The sequence below is a fragment of the Periplaneta americana genome, chromosome 1 (assembly GCF_040183065.1).
Source record: "Periplaneta americana isolate PAMFEO1 chromosome 1, P.americana_PAMFEO1_priV1, whole genome shotgun sequence".
NCBI classification, from domain to species: domain Eukaryota; kingdom Metazoa; phylum Arthropoda; class Insecta; order Blattodea; family Blattidae; genus Periplaneta; species Periplaneta americana.
The window spans coordinates 194,353,763-194,370,239 of record NC_091117.1 but is presented as its reverse complement, the minus strand read 5'-3'; the positions used below and the strand labels follow the sequence as shown (position 1 = coordinate 194,370,239).

Sequence of the window (16,477 nt, the reverse complement as noted above, 5' to 3'; positions counted from 1 at the left end):
ACTCATAGTAATAGATGTCACCATAATAATGATTGTGGATAACTATGATAGAGAAAAAGGAATTGTCGATTCATATCATACCACCTCAATACCTTCTATGTGTAGCACCAGTGCTTTTTTTCTGGTGGAACACAGCACCTTTTCTGTTGCATTTTTCATCATAAAACCGAAAAATCTGTGAATGTTTTTAACATAATTTTTCTTTGAATTCCGCTTAGACCTTGAAATTCTTAGTTGGACGAAAAGAAGGTTAAAAATGACAAAATTCCCGTCCACTGGACATAAAATATTCTACACAGAGTTCCTCCACCTTTTTCTCCAGAAGAAAAGCACTGTGTAGTGCTATTCACTAACGTCTATAAGTACTATGTAACGTCAAGTTGAGAGCAGTTGAGAATGTCCAATCACATTATTATTGAGTGCTCAGAACTGAAAACCAAACAATTGACCAACACAGGCACCATTTACAGGAATTCCTTGATTCTTTTCTTTTTCTATTGGAATTTTGCGACAGAAATTTCATGAATTTATCGGTAGTTCACTTATAAACATAAAATAACATGCAGAATTTTCTTAATAAAAAGAGGAAAATAAAGAAAAGTTCAAAAGGGAAAATGCATGTTCTGGTTAACACGCAGGGAAACTTTTAATATTTTATGTACAAGTTGTATGCTTTTACTTGTAATACCAATAACCTGTCACCAAGGTTTCTTACTGCAGATACATCTACGTGGCAACAGCTGGAGCAGTAGAAGTGCTGAGTTATATAATGCCACTACCTCTTCTACGCTGGACTGGCCGAAGACAGACCTTGGGGTTACTTTACTTCCTGTCCTCCGCTACTCTGCTTTCAATACTTATGGTTCCAGAAGGTAAAGAGAGACACAAATAGATGCAAGGACTAGATTGTTTGAAATACGACGCATGAATTCTCCAATATGTAATCACTGTTTTCAGGCAGGACAACAACAGTATGGATAGTGGCGATGCTGGGTAGACTCTGTGTAGGAGCAGTCTACTCTCTCATTGTGATACAGACATCAGAACTTTTCCCCACAACCAACAGAAATACGGCCGTCAGCACTAGCTCCACCTTGGCACACGTGGGCTCCTTGTCTGCTCCTTTCATTGTGGACCTCTTGGTATGTTTCAATTTGGAAAATGTTCCCCTAAGCAGTAGCAGACGGTGGGTCTGAAAGTTGGGGAGGCCAAGACGTGAATGATGAGAATATAAAAATATTAAGGCCTGTGACGTACCTCATTACCAAGCGCAGAAGTTATAGGTTTTAGGAAATTAAAATTAGGTTTTCCAATTTATGTTTTAGGATTTTAAATCTTATGTTTAGGAATTTATATGATTTTACGGGAAAAGAATAAAAATAAACAATATACTATTAATATATTACAACGGCTTGGTAAAGAATGCCTCTCTTTAGGACTCTCCAAGTCCTAACCTGCGAATTAGGTCTTTTTAGGTTATATTGAATTTAAGAATGTTACGCTTTGCTACATAAAACGAACAAGAAAAGCAATATTTCGAATGCCTCTCTTTAGGACTCTCCAAGTCCTAACCTGCGAATTAGGTCTTTTTAGGTTATATTGAATTTAAGAATGTTACGCTTTGCTACATAAAACGAACAAGAAAAGCAATATTTCGAGAGTAAGGAGATAGCAACAAAATTGATTCGAACCTAAGAATCCGAGGCTTGCTCGTTACTATTACATAGTCTAATTTTACAGCAAATTAACTCGACGTCCCTCTTTCTTCGCAAACCAATCAAATAGGTCACAACATTCTGAATAACTGCTACTAGAAGAAGCTAGAAACAAATCTGCATTTGTTTATAAACTCTCGATGTATTTAAAATACTGTATAAGTAAATACATCTCGTAACACAAAAGAACAAAATAACAAGAACACCCGCAAACAAGAGAAAATCTAACAACATAAATGAAAACTTTTACGCAGGGAGAGAAAACTAACAACATGTGATTCAACTTTCTAAAACCAAGAAAAGAGAAAGAGCTTCCCAATACAGCCGAAACCAGCCGTGACTATAAAGCAGTACAGTTATCAGCGGTGGGTAGGACGTCTCCAAAACGGCTCCCCTCGCGCGTTCTATCAAGTTTAAATACTCTTCTAACCAGCTATCTTATTGGTTGAACTGCTGTTGTCATGGTTACCGGGGAGTAGTGTCATGTAGCCGACTCCTCTCTCCCGCTCTCGCATAGACACTGCAGGCTACTAGATGTCGACTATACAGGTTACAGCGCTATCTGTTATTTTTCAGTACGAATTATTTGTACTATCTACAGTATAGCGAGCGGGCATCACCAACTGGATGTGGTCGACTATACGTAACTTACAGTACACCATAGTCGTAGTGAATAGTAAAATTAATATAATAGGAAAAATGTTCGTCATTTGCTGTAACTTGTCTGTGATCTTAATTTAGCTGAAATTATTACTGCCATATTGTGTTCTGGTAAAATATTAGGGGAGACACGGCCTCCCTTGCCTCCCCTGAAAATCCGCCTTTTCATTACAGGCTCAACAGAATATTTGAGTATCTCGTTTAGTTGTTATATTTAGATGCTGTCTTTTATTAGTAAAATTACAACTATTATTAATGAAAAGAGAAAAGCGTATAGTCATCTTATTGTCCATTATGAGCGAATTCATTACTCAGGCAAGTGGTTCATCACCCTGCTGAAAGATGCCACAAACATAAATAAAAGACGACTTTTCTAATAATATTACCTTTGTCATCTAGTAAGAACGAAACCTATTTGTTTGTGCCATTATAACCAGTTATTCCAACTGAATGCTTATAGGGGAAAGAATCCGAAATGAAATAGAGAATAATGTTGCAATATTTATGTTCCAAGAGTTATCCATTCAGTGGGGTACAGATGATAAATAATATTTTAGACGATCAGTAAATTTAAAAGTCATATTGAGTTCAGATAAGTTTGTGAAATAATATCAGATAATTAATTTCAAGGGAAAAATTGTTCCGGGCCAGGTATCGATCCCGGGACCTCTGGTTGAACGTACCAGCGCTCTACCACTGAGCTACCCGGGAACTCCACCCGACACCGTCTCAACTTTTCCCTTTATATCCACACAACTCGCGTGGGCTGACGAAACGCCAGAGACCCACAACGAGTGCACACAATCTCTGTGTGACTTGGAATTGTGGTTTTCTGTTAACGTACACAGTGACGTATATATTATGCAAATCTAGTCTTTCAGGTAAAGCTCCCTGTAAAGCAGATTTGAATAAACAACAACCACAATTCCAAGTCACACAGAGATTGTGTGCACTCGTGGGTCTCTGGCATTTCGTCAGCCCACGCGACTTGTGTGGATATAAAGGGAAAAGTTGAGACGGTGTCAGGTGGAGTTCCTGGGTAGCTCAGTGGTAGAGTGCTGGTACGTTCAACCAGAGGTCCCGGGATCGATACCCGGCCCCGGAACAATTTTTCCCTTGAAATTATTCAAATCTGCTTTACAGGGAGCTTTACCTGAAAGACTAGATTTGCATAAGATAATTAGTTTTTATTTTCAGTCAATCACTTATCATGTTAAGATGGCAGAAGTAGATTCTGTTACATCAGGATATAATATTAATATACGTCACCAATATTTTCGACTTACTTTTCAAGTCATCTTCAGGTGATAGTTTACTAACAAACAAGTACATTTGAACATGATGAAAAATATAAAGATAAAACACACTTATAAAACACAAGTAAATAGTCTAACCATGCTTACTTTTCTTAAAGTGGTTAAATGGCGTACATGGTATTAAAATTAACATTCAGATAGAAAATCTTCCAGTGGATATAGTTATAATTTGTACAATATATTAAAGAGGCAGGTAGTGTGCCTGAGTTATAAAATTAAAATCGTTTAAAATTATTATTGTGTAAAACTGAAGGCTAAGGCTTGTTCATTATAAAGTTCAATATATTGGAAGACTGTAGTAAAATAGATATGAAAGAAATTCTCGGTCTATTCGCCATGGTGAGAGGCATAATATGAAAGGTGTACAGTAGAGGTTTTCATATTATGCCTCTCACCGCAGCGAATAGACCGAGAATTTCTTTCACATCTATTTTACTACAGTCTTCCAATATATTGAACTTTATAATGAACAAGCCTTAGCCTTCAGTTTTACACAATAATAATTTTAAACGATTTTAATTTTATAACTCAGGCACACTACCTGCCTCTTTAATATATTGTATAAATTATAACTATATCCACTGGAAGGTTTTCTATCTGAATGTTAATTTTAATACCATGTACGCCATATAACCACTTTAAGAAAAGTAAGCATGGTTAGACTATTTACTTGTGTTTTATAAGTGTGTTTTATCTTTATATTTTTCACCATGTTCAAATGTACTTGTTGTATTGTATTGTATTTATTAACATTCCATGGTATTCATACATGCTTACAGCTAGAATATGGAACAAGTCAGAAAACTTAATACTATTATAAAATCTTAATTTATAGTCACAGTCTAGATGAAATATATACAGACGAGATTTACAATATAGTCTACTAGTACAACACATAGTTTTAGTATCAATTTCATGAAGTGTTATTGAATGTCATGAATTCACCTACAGAATAGAAGGCGTGAGAAATTAGGTACTTCTTTAATTTGGCCCTAAATAATTTTATGTTTTGAGTTTCATTTTTTATATCGAAAGGGAGGCTATTAAAAATTTTACTGCCATATAACGCACTCCTTTTTGGTAGCACGATAGACTTGCCAATGGAGTATGAAAGTCATTTTTTTTTACGTGTATTTATGCTATGAACTGTTGAATTAGTTACAAAGTTTTCACGATTACATACGAGGAAGATTATTAATGAAAAGATATACTGACAAGCCATGGGCATTATTTGTAGTTTTTTTAAATAGTCCTACACAATTCTAGAGTCGGGCAGACTGCCTCATATTATCGCCCGTTCTCGGTTGCGCAATCATCGTAGTCTCGCTCGGTGCGCGAGTACCTAACGTAGCCAAATGACTCATTGATAGAGAACACGAGATTCTCTTGGTCCCGGGATTACCGATACTAGGTCATTCCCGACAGTCTCGGAGTCTAGGCGGGACTGTAGTACTGATAAGCAAGCGATATCGCTCGGGCCGTGCTCCTATAGGAAGCATTGGCTTATACACTTCCCGGTTCTTTAAATATATATCATGTCGTAGCTCCTATAATACTTAATCAATCGCGCTGTAATTTTTTGGATTGATAGTTCAATGTCTAAGGAAAACATAGGAAAAAAATCGAACTGAAAATATTTTTTGGAAAGCGAGAAAAAAAATATTAACTTCGATGGAGATTGATGTGTTCAGAATAGACATTTGCAACTTCACCTTTGTAGGCTGAAAACTTTTTTGTTTTTCACGTCAGATGGGTGGTCAAAGCGAGAGAAATGTTGAGAAAGGATGGGAATTAATTTTAAAAGTGATGGCCACTCAAAATCTTTACTGGTTCTCGAATAACGGCGAGTTAACCAAAGAGCTGTTTGCGAAAGACTCATGACTCAAACGTTTGTTCCGTAAAATTTGTACGGAACCCTTCAACGCATGAAAACCCGTTATTGTACGGATAGTATTAAATGATATTTTAATACAGGTAGTTGAAAATGAGGCTATATAGTCCAAGATGGTTTACACTTTACAGTAATTAGTCTATCTTTTATAGCAACTAAATAAAAAAATAGTTTGTAACACAATGATGTGAAACATGAAAATATTAAAAGCTGGTTCACAATAAACCGGGAACGGAAACGGCAACGAGAACTAGAACGGAAATATTGTTAAAATAAATGTATTTAAATGTAAGCATTCACAATTAACTATTCTGAATGCTCACATTTAAATACTGTAGGCTACATTCATTTTAACGTTATTTCCGTTCTCCTTTCTGTTCCCGGTTTATTGTGAACCAGCCTATACTATAGAAAACTACACTTTCTACTGGTGTGCACGTTATAAAGTATTGTTACAGAACAATCCTTATTGTATTGCAGCCATGTTGCAATATAAAATGACATAGGCCTATATGGTTTACAATAATTATCCTATATGTTATAGGAACGAGAATAACAAATTAAGAATTAATAAGATTTCTAATTCGTTGTACCTAATGGTAACTTACAAGACAATAATAAATAATAACCATCATAATAATCCTGATAATCATAATCTTGGTCATCCTAATGATTACGATAATGATAATGATGATAACAGTGATACTAATAATAATAATAATAATAATAATAATAATAATAATAATATTAATAATATAATAATAATATAATAATAATTAATAACAATTAATAACAATAAGAAGAATAATAATCCATCGCTGTAGAGTAACGGTTAGCACACCTGACTGTGAAACGATCGGGTTCCGGTTCGAATCTTGGTTGGGACAAGTTAACACTGGTTCACAATAAACCGGGAACGGAGACGACAACGATAACGGAAATATTCTTAAAATAAATGCATTTAAATGTGAGCATTCACAATTAACTTTCACGTTCCCGTTCCCGGGCTCCGGCAATCTTCTCGTTAATTGTGAATGCTCACATTTAAATGCATTTATTTTAACATTATTTCTCGTTGTCGTTTCCGTTCCAGATTTATTGTGAACCAGCCTTTACCTGGCTGAGTCTTCTCGCCTCAACCATTAAGAGCAAATGCTGGGTAACTTTCGGCGCTGGACCCTGGACTCATTTCACTGGCATTACCATCATCTCATTCAGATGCTAGATAGCGATAGCAGTTGATAAAGCGTCGTAAAGTAACTAATTTAATAATAATAATAATAATAATAATAATAATAATAATAATAATAATAACAATAATAATAATAACCGTTCCCTCTTTTATTCTCTGTTATGATATAGCAAATATAAATGACACTCGGGAGGAAACGCAGAATAAATATGGGGAGAAATGCCTGTTATTATTCGGTCGAGAAGCTTTTGTCATCCACCCTGCTCTCAAAAAACTTGAAAGTTAGAATTTATAAAACAGTTATATTACCGGTTGTTCTGTATGGTTGTGAAATTTGGACTCTCACTTTGAGAGAGGAACAGAGCTTAAGGCTGTTCGAGAATAAGATCCTTAGGAAGATATTTGGGGCTAAGAGGGATAGAGAATGGATGAAGTTGCACAACGTAGAACTACACGCATTGTACTCCTCACTTGACATTATTAGGAATATGAAATTCAGAGGTATGAGATGGGCAGAACATCTAGCAGGTATGGGCGAATCCAGAAATGCATATAGAGTGTTAGTTGGATAGTCGGAGGGAAAAGACGTTTGGAGAGGCAGAGACGTAGATGGAAAGATAATATAAAAATGGATATGATGGTAGAGATTGGATTAATCTTGCTCAGGGTAGAGACCGATGGAAGGCTTATGTGAGAGCGGCAATGAACCTCCGAGTTCCTTAAAACGCGTTTGTAAGTAATTATGATCAATTTGTGAAAGGATCTACTCTATTTCGTAATTCTGTCCTTCCCCTTGCAAAAGTGTTTCCATTTCACATTCAGCATTTTATCAGTTGGGAAACAAAAATATCTTTTGTCAGAGTCTTTGGTCCCTTATAATAATATAAATAAGTATTAATTAATTTATTTCGTCCTTACACAGCGCAATAACAACGAAACGTCCAGATGTGAACGCGCAATATAATAATACAGTCGTGTGATATCCATTACTTTAGCGTATACAAAACACTATCGAATGATTAAATATGGAATGTCAACGAAATGCTGATAGCGAGAAAATATATCATAGCTCCAACCATAACTTGTTGTTGTTTTAGATTAGCTTAGGATTAGGTAACGACTGAAAGTGCTGCATTATTTTGCTTCTCCAGAAAGGCAATAAATAGTTCATTAAAATAGTGTGACTTCTGTAAGAATGTCGACAATCATAATGTGCTGTATTATTGCATACCACACTGCTGTGCCTTCTTAAATTACTTTATGAACATTAATATTTCAGAAGAGTCACGAATTGCAGTGATGAGCGGCAATTAAGCCGGCAGTCAGTGTACGCATTTCGTAACGATAAGTCGGCCGTGCGATAACAGGCCGGGACCCGGTATTCCTCGTTCCCGAGAGTGCCAATCTCGAGAATACGATTCTCGGAACTGGCATTATCGGCCAGCTAGTCTCGCCTACGAGAACGAGCGGGAGTAAGAGGCTGTTTGCCCGACTCTACACAATTCCCTAGATTTGGCACCTACTATTATTCTAATTACTCTTTTTTGTAACAGAAATATATTGTTACTATCTGTGGAATTTCCCCAAAATATTATTCCAAAACTCATTACCGAGTGGAAGTATGCAAAGTATATTGTTTTTAAGGTATTGATATTTACTATCTTTTGCATAGATCTAATAGCAAAACAAGCTGAATTTAGTTTGGGGGTAATTTCTTTAATATAATTTTTCCATTTTAACACATTATCGATTTTTAAGCCAAGAAATTTGGTTGTTGTTGTTTCTAATAGGGATCTATTATTAATTATTGCGCTAGAAATTTGCGACGTTGAATTTGGACAGGATTTAAATTGAATTATGTTAGTTTTGTTAGTAAACTATGACCTGAAGACGACTTGAAAAGTAAGTCGAAAATATTCGTGTATCCTGATGTAACAGAATCTACTTCTGCCATCTTAACATGATAAGTGATTGACTGAAAATAAAAATTAATTATCTGATCAGTAAATTGCTTATGTTTAAATTAATGACATGGAGAAGAGAGAAAGAGTATGAACAAAGGTGACTGGAGCAGGGTGCAGAGAAGAAACTTTCTACTGTTAGGCTCATTTCACACATACACAGTGACAGTCCAAGAAGCACCGTTTACTAGTTAAAGGACGAATATTATACAAGAGCTTTTACATGCTCCAGTGCTATCTATACAGTAAGCATCTACCGTGATGTCACAGTGCCTTCACACTATTAGTCTGGTGACCATCACCGTCTTAATGGCAAAACACATGGTAGTGAAGTGAACAGTTGAATAGCTTCCTTCATACATGTCTTGTATATTGCGTGGTTCCTTAATTTATCTACTGAAACTGAGAAAGTACTAGTGAAAGACCCATTAACATATAAACATTGTTATCAGTGTGGGAACAATTACTTATATTTATGGAATATGGGGACAATGACAATAATTATTCAGTTACCTAAAGCCTATTAAATTTTATTTGCTGAAACAATGGGTTTGCGTGTTTCATTTGTATGTAATATTTTATGAATAAAATTATTCATTACAAAGAATGCTCTGTAAGCTTAAGTTGCTTAAGAGTGATTACGAAATCAATGCCTGATGTGTTCAGGGTGCTGAAGCCTGGTACATTCCCAGCACCATCTGCGGCTGTTCAGTGCTGGTGGCTGGCTTCCTGGTGCTGCTCCTGCCAGAGACAAAGAACAGCGAGCTGTGCAACACGGTGGAGGAGATCCTGCAGACCGACAGAGTGTCTTTCAGGAACTGTTGCTCATGTTCCAGTTAATCTATTTTTATATTTCATATTACAGTGTTGATGTTCTTTTCTATTATTTTATATGAGAATATATTTAGTCCGTTAATTAGACCTTGTTGACAATTTAAGAGCCATGCGACTACCATTTTGCCTACTCAGATGGATACTGGGTTCTTATGTATTGCTCGTTATTTATTTACATAGGTTGAGGTCACAGTTGAATTAAAAGAGGGTAAAGGTACAATTCTCATATTTGATAAAAAATTCGTATTTCATCAAACATTATTTGTGATATGAACGAATCTAAAATTCGTATGTTCAAGACTTATCAATCTATACAGTGATTAATTTAGAACATCACCTTACTTACTTACTTATAAATGGCTTTTACGGAACCCGAAGGTTCATTGCCGCCCTCACATAAGCCTGCCATGGGCCCCTATACTGAGCAAGATTAAACCAGTCCCTACCACCATATCCCACCTCCCTCAAATCCATTTTAAAATTATCCTCCCATCTACGTCTCGGCCTCACCAAAGGTCTTTTTCCCTCCGGTCTCCCAACTAACACTCTATATGCATTTCTGAATTCGCCCATATGTGCTCCATGCCCTGCCCATCTCAAACGTCTGGATTTAATGTTCCTAATTATGTCAGGTGAAGAATACAATGTGTGCAGTTCTGCGTTGTGTAACTTCCTCCATTCTCTTGTAACTTCATCCCTCTTAGGCCCAAATATTTTCCTAAGAACCTTATTCTCAAACACACTTAATCTCTGTTCCTCTCTCAAAGTGAGAGTCCAAGTTTCACAACCATACAGAACAACCGGTAATATAACTGTTTTATAAATTCTAACTTTCAGATTTTTTGACAGCAGACTAGATGACAAGAGCTTCTCAACCAAATAATAACAAGCATTTCCCATATTTATTCTGCGTTTAATTTCCTCCCATATTTATTCTTCGTTTAATTTCCTCCCGAGTGTCATTTATATTTGTTACTGTTGCTCCAAGATATTTGAATTTTTCCACCTCTTTGAAGGATAAACCTCCAATAAACATCACCTACCAGATCTAATTCTTTTGCTTTCCTCGTTAAAAATTATGTGTTTGTAATATTGTATTTTGTACAATTCAGATTTCCAATGTAGCAATGAGCTGATGATTGATCGCTAGATTCTAATAGGTTAGCACCAACTGAATTACATTTCTGAGTGGAGCACCTGTAAAGAAAAATACTTGACCCAAATGATAAGATGATTGGGAGAGTTCAATTTTAGTGTAAGAAAGAAATTTAGGGTAAATTTTACCTGTAAGCCATGCATCAGAAACGGGATTATGTAACGTACCATGCATTTACAACCCAGACCTTTCTAGTATTACTTTTCTTCCAAAAATAAATCATGCTTATGATTTTATCATTCTTAAAACTCCATCAACAAATATACATTGTGGTTATCATTCGACTAACTATGGGCACATAAATCGAAGACAGATGATTGCTTTAATTTTTTCCATGCTATTACTAATATTTATAGTTTCAATGTCAAAAGCAATTCATACGATAAAGAAAGTTTAAATATTTTGTAAATTTGTTCTATAAATTAAAAATTCACTTCAATTCCTTTCATGTTGAATCTTTCGTACACTACTTTAACACTTGAATATAAATAATTGATTAAATGACGATCTTACTCGTGTTAATTATGTAAGCATGTGTGGCTTACAGCTGTTTCGGTGCTACTTGACACCATCCTCACAGCCTACTAGATCTCGGCGTTATCTCAACTTCGCTGCCTGTTGTGTGGTTGCGTTCGTGTGACGAAGAGTTGTGTCAAATAGTGTGTGTGTTCTGAAATTGATCTGTGTGTTGAGAATTTGATTAGGGTGTGTTTTAGTGTGTCTGTATATTTCATATTGTTCTAGTGTGTTGAGTTTTTGGTTTTTTGGGTTGTATGTGTAGAATTTCCATGTCTGTACTGCCGAACACTTAACTAATTCTAACCACACATACAATAACATAAATACAGACATGGAAATCCTACACATACAACCCAAAAACCAAAAACTCAACACACTAGAACAATATGAAATATACAGACACACTAAAACACACCCTAATCAAATTCTCAACACACAGATCAATTTCAGAACACGCACACTATTTGACACAACTCTTCATCACACGAACGCACCCACACAACAGGCAGCGAAGTTGAGATAGCGCTGAGATCTAGTAGGCTCTGAGGATGGTGTCAAGTAGCACCGAAACAGCTGTAAGCCACACATGCTTAAATAATTAACACGAGTAAGATCGCCATTTAATCAATTAAATTAATTCCTTTCACTTATATACTATAATGTATACTTTACTCCTGGATTTGATGTGTTAATCTTGCGCTGTGTTTCCAGTGAGAAATGTCAGATTTTCAAAAAATATAACATAAAATAATGAGAAATTGCTAAAATCATTACGTAAGTTTTCATTTATATGGTACTGGTACTTTATTTTCAGAAAACAGGTTCGAAGAAACAGGTCTGAAAACAATTAGATCTCTACTCTACCCTCTTTAAACACATTGTGACCTTGATAAGAAATAAAATGTAAGCAATATAATATTAATGTGATGTCATACTATGTTTTAACAAGAGCTGCAGCTTGTGTTATGTTGGTCATATTTACATAATTATGGCCTGTTTATAACAAGGAGATGTTTACCAATAATACAGAACCTTCCACCTGCACAGAACTTACCGGGTATAGATTGTACCAGTATAGATTATACCTTTATTAACATTTCTCATATTTCCATATGCCATGTTCTGTGTAAACTTACAATCGACTTTAAGTTTATTGTGCAGAAAAATTGTAAATGTCCCAGTACACACAGCACTTCATATTGAGGGTATGGCATCGGATATCGAACAAATATGTGATCAAGAGGCCTATATGCTACAAACTCATTACAGATACAAAACACGTGTCCACTGACAAAAACAGTAAATTAATATTATGTATTCAGCAGAAAAACCGCAAACAAACACTAATCCAGCACATAATATGATAATATTCTAATTCTGTGCTTATAGAAAATGTTATCTATTTACTAATCCTCAGAATTTAGTAAATGATTCCATGTCTCTGGCATCTGTCAAAAGTTTTTTATGCTCTGTTTAAGATACCGTACTCATCTATCCATAATTTTTAATTTTCCTTAAAAATTTGATTTTTCCATTTTTATGTCGTCTGTAAGCCTGAACGTTCTAGTTTTTTAAAATATATCAGTTTTGTCTCTCTGATGTTTGGTTAATTAATTAACTGAGTTTTTATTGGCCGGAAACACCATTTCTTTAAACCGGAAGTGCAGTTCTGCAAGTGTCAATCCTTCACATTCTGTCAATTTTATATATTTTTTGTGTAATAACAATTCGAATTTGGCGGTAGAGTTTGCCTGTATTATTTTTCATATAGTCAGGAAGCTGTGTGTTTGGTTTCACAATTTTTCATACCGTCAGGATGTAGAGATTTTTCTTCATGTTCAGTTTTACAGCATTTTACAAAACTAATGTTAACACAAAGTATACTCAGAATTGAGATATTTTCATAATTCTTGCAGAAAAATGAAGCTGATTAACGTAGCTAAGTGCCAAACTACAAACAGTGTCCTACTGCTTAAGAAAGTTAATTTAAAACTTCAAGATCTTAAATTTTTATTTTTATGTTTAAAATTTTCAAAAAATAAAATGACATTCTACAAATCTGGCTTTCAGATAGTAGCTGAAGCAGGTTTGAATAATTTCAAGGAAAAATTGTTCCGGAGCCGGGTATCGATACCGGGACCCTTCGCCTAGCGCACAAACGCTCTACAGACTGAGCTAACCCAGGAACTATACACGACACCATCACAATTTTTCCTTTTTTTTATATCCACACTACTCACATGAGCTGACAAGATGCCAGAACTCAACTGTGAGTGCACACAAATACTGTGTGACTTTAAATTGTGACGGTGTCGTGTATAGTTCCTGGGGTAGCTCAGTCGATAGAGCGTTCGCGCGCTAAGCGAAGGGTCCTAGGATCGATACCCGGCTCCAGAACAATTTTTCCTTGAAATTATTCAAACCTGCTTCACAGGGAGCTACTACCTGAAAGCCAGATTTGTATAATACATTCGTTACTGGAGGTGCGTTAACAGAAAGCCACAATTTAAAGTCACACAGTATTTGTGTGCACTCCCAGTTGAGTTCTGGCATCTTGTCAGCTCATGTGAGTTGTGTGGATATAAAAAAAAAAAAAAGGAAAAATTGTGATGGTGTCGTGTATAGTTCCTGGGGTAGCTCAGTCGATAGAGCGTTCACGCGCTAAGCGAAGGGTCCCGGGATCGATACCCGGCTCTGGAACAATTTTTCCTTGAAATTATTCAAACCTGCTTCACAGGGAGCTACTACCTGAAAGCCAAATTTGTATAATACATTCGTTACTGGAGGTGCGTTAACAGAAAGCCACAATTTAAAGTCACACAGTATTTGTGTGCACTCACAGTTGAGTTCTGGCATCTTATCAGCTCATGTGAGTTGTGTGGATATAAAAAAAAAAAAAAGGAAAAATTGTGATGGTGTCGTGTATAGTTCCTGGGGTAGCTCAGTCGGTAGAGCGTTCGCGCGCTAAGCGAAGGGCCCCGGGATCGATACCCGGCTCCGGAACAATTTTTCCTTGAAATTATTTAAAATGACATTCTTTCTTAATGGGATAAGATAGAGGAAAACCGTTTTCACAGCTTATTCTGTGTTCCCTTAGGAGTATGACAGCGAAAGAAATTTTGTTCTAACATAAAAACTGTGGGCCAAGGACTAAAACAAGCAAATTTCAGTTTTCACTTTTAAAAAAATTGCCCCCCCCCCCCCCCTGCCATTTCAAAAATATTTGGCAGTTTAATTTGTGTGAAAATCATTAATTATGTGTCAAGTAACCAGGGAAAAAAGAGTTTTTAAAATTTGGATAAAAACTGCAAATTTTTCTCCCAAGGGTAGATAAGTATGGTACCTTAATTCGAATTAAATACCAATACAATTAATTTATTTATACCGGTACCATTTCAACTGTCGTATGAAATATAAATCAGTTTCAGTTTTTAAACGACGACAACCAGTGTGCCATGAGACAAAGGTCATTTTTCTCTAGAGTAGGCCTACATAATTATTGTTAATGGCCAACATAATCAATATAGTTTGTTATTGTCAGGGATGTGTTGGAAAAAGATTGTATAAAATATTTCTTATCACATGAAGACTTTAAAGGCTTTTAAAGAAAAAATATATTGTGGCCATAGTATGATATGTTGATAGTGCAAATTTTAAAATCGTTGGTATATTTATAATAATGTTTAATACTGTTAAGAATAACAATTACACACAAGTGGAAAATATTGTTCACAGTAAAAATAAAATTGCGGTAGTTTATCCATTGCTTGGAACAATCTGGTAACAGCAAATTGATGTTGTTCAGATGAATGTAACCCTTCTGTCATTCACATTTATACATCCACTTCGTGACAAGACAGTACCACTTCTGTATATGATCCCATCAACAGTCTGTTTTATCCAGAATGTGGGCTTAAGCAAATATAGATATATCGATTTTAGTTATAATTTCATTACTGTTACCGGTATTTCATTTTTCAAGTCCATTACATTTCGTTGTATACACCTAATAGGGAGAGAAAAGTATCACATTAGTGACACCTAATTGTTTCCTCTTCACACAGTCGAAGGAAATTATTTCTACATCTTGATTACACAACTTTTAACACTTTATCACTTCGGAATATATACTATACAAAGGAAACAAAAGACAGATCCAAAACCTACATCAACACATAAACAAAATACACCCAAAGCTACACTACACATTCCAAATTGAAAACAACAAATCTATAAATTTTCTAGACATCACAATAACAAAAGTAGACAACAAACACACATTCAAAGTATACAGACAACCCACAACAATAGCAACACACATACACAACACATCCAACCACCCCACACAACACAAACAAGCTGCATTCCGAACAATGGTACACAGACTACTCAACATACCAATGAACCAACAAGATTACAACGAAGAACTAAACACAATCAAATACATAGCACAAGAAAACGGATACAACCCAAACATAATAGACAACATAATACGTAAGACAAAACAAAACCACAAAAAACAGAAGAATATAACACACACACAAGAACACAAAAAATACATCACACTAACATACAAAAACAAAAACAAACATAAAATTGCAACCTCATTCAAGAAATTAAACTACAACATCGCATACAGAACAAATAACACTCTACAAAAACATCTCAACACACAAACAACACAAACAAACAAATACAACCACACAGGCGTATACAAACTCAAATGTAACACCTGCAACAACTTCTACATAGGACATACAGGCAGATCATTCCAAACATGTTACAAAGAACACATCACAGCCATAACAAAATTACAAAACACCTCCACATATGCAGAACACATCACAAATGCCAACCACACCTACAGAGACATCAACACAGACATGGAAATACTGCACATCCAACCAAAAAGCCAGAAACTCAACACACTAGAACAATATGAAATATACAGACACACGAAAACACACCCCAACGATATTCTCAACACACAACTCAATTTCAAAACATATACACTCTTTGACACTACACTACGAACGCACCCACACAGGAAACAAGAGGCGCCAAGACCAACAACGACCAGTTCCGAAGATGACCGAAAATAGGTCGAAACATGTTAACAAGGTACGTTAAAATTTAACACAAGAAAGTTCTTATCATACATATTCCGAAATCATTTCTGTCATGTCATTTGTTCAGATAAGCAATGAATAGTAACAGACATTGCAAATCAGTG

The 16,477-nt window shown here is 35.5% G+C and overlaps 2 protein-coding genes and 1 non-coding gene across 14 annotated transcripts in view; 2 read left to right on the top strand and 1 right to left on the bottom strand.

Annotated features, from left to right (window-relative positions):
• Nucleotides 1-14,151, top strand: part of LOC138705942 (organic cation transporter protein-like) — a 67,216-nt gene extending 53,065 nt beyond the window's left edge. The window contains exons 9-11 of the mRNA XM_069834753.1: nucleotides 721-872; nucleotides 958-1,142; nucleotides 9,402-14,151. Of these exons, the coding sequence (XP_069690854.1) occupies nucleotides 721-872; nucleotides 958-1,142; nucleotides 9,402-9,575 (511 nt within the window). The 3' untranslated portion in view covers nucleotides 9,576-14,151. The remainder of the gene's footprint in view (nucleotides 1-720; nucleotides 873-957; nucleotides 1,143-9,401) is intronic.
• Nucleotides 1-16,477, bottom strand: part of KFase (kynurenine formamidase) — a 48,544-nt gene that overhangs the window by 8,802 nt on the left and 23,265 nt on the right. For 8 of the 12 annotated variants that reach the window (XM_069834877.1, XM_069834852.1, XM_069834868.1 and 5 more), the window contains one exon: nucleotides 9,344-9,476. The exons of 2 other annotated variants lie outside the window; for them this stretch is intronic. The gene's annotated coding sequence lies outside the window, so the exon portion shown is untranslated. Of the gene's footprint in view, nucleotides 1-9,337; nucleotides 9,525-16,477 lie in introns of those variants that run through there. 2 more of the 12 variants (XM_069834808.1, XM_069834780.1) reach the window with 2 other exon arrangements.
• On the top strand, nucleotides 14,174-14,247 carry TRNAS-GCU (transfer RNA serine (anticodon GCU)). Its single transcript has one exon. It is a non-coding gene; the product is annotated as a tRNA-Ser (tRNA).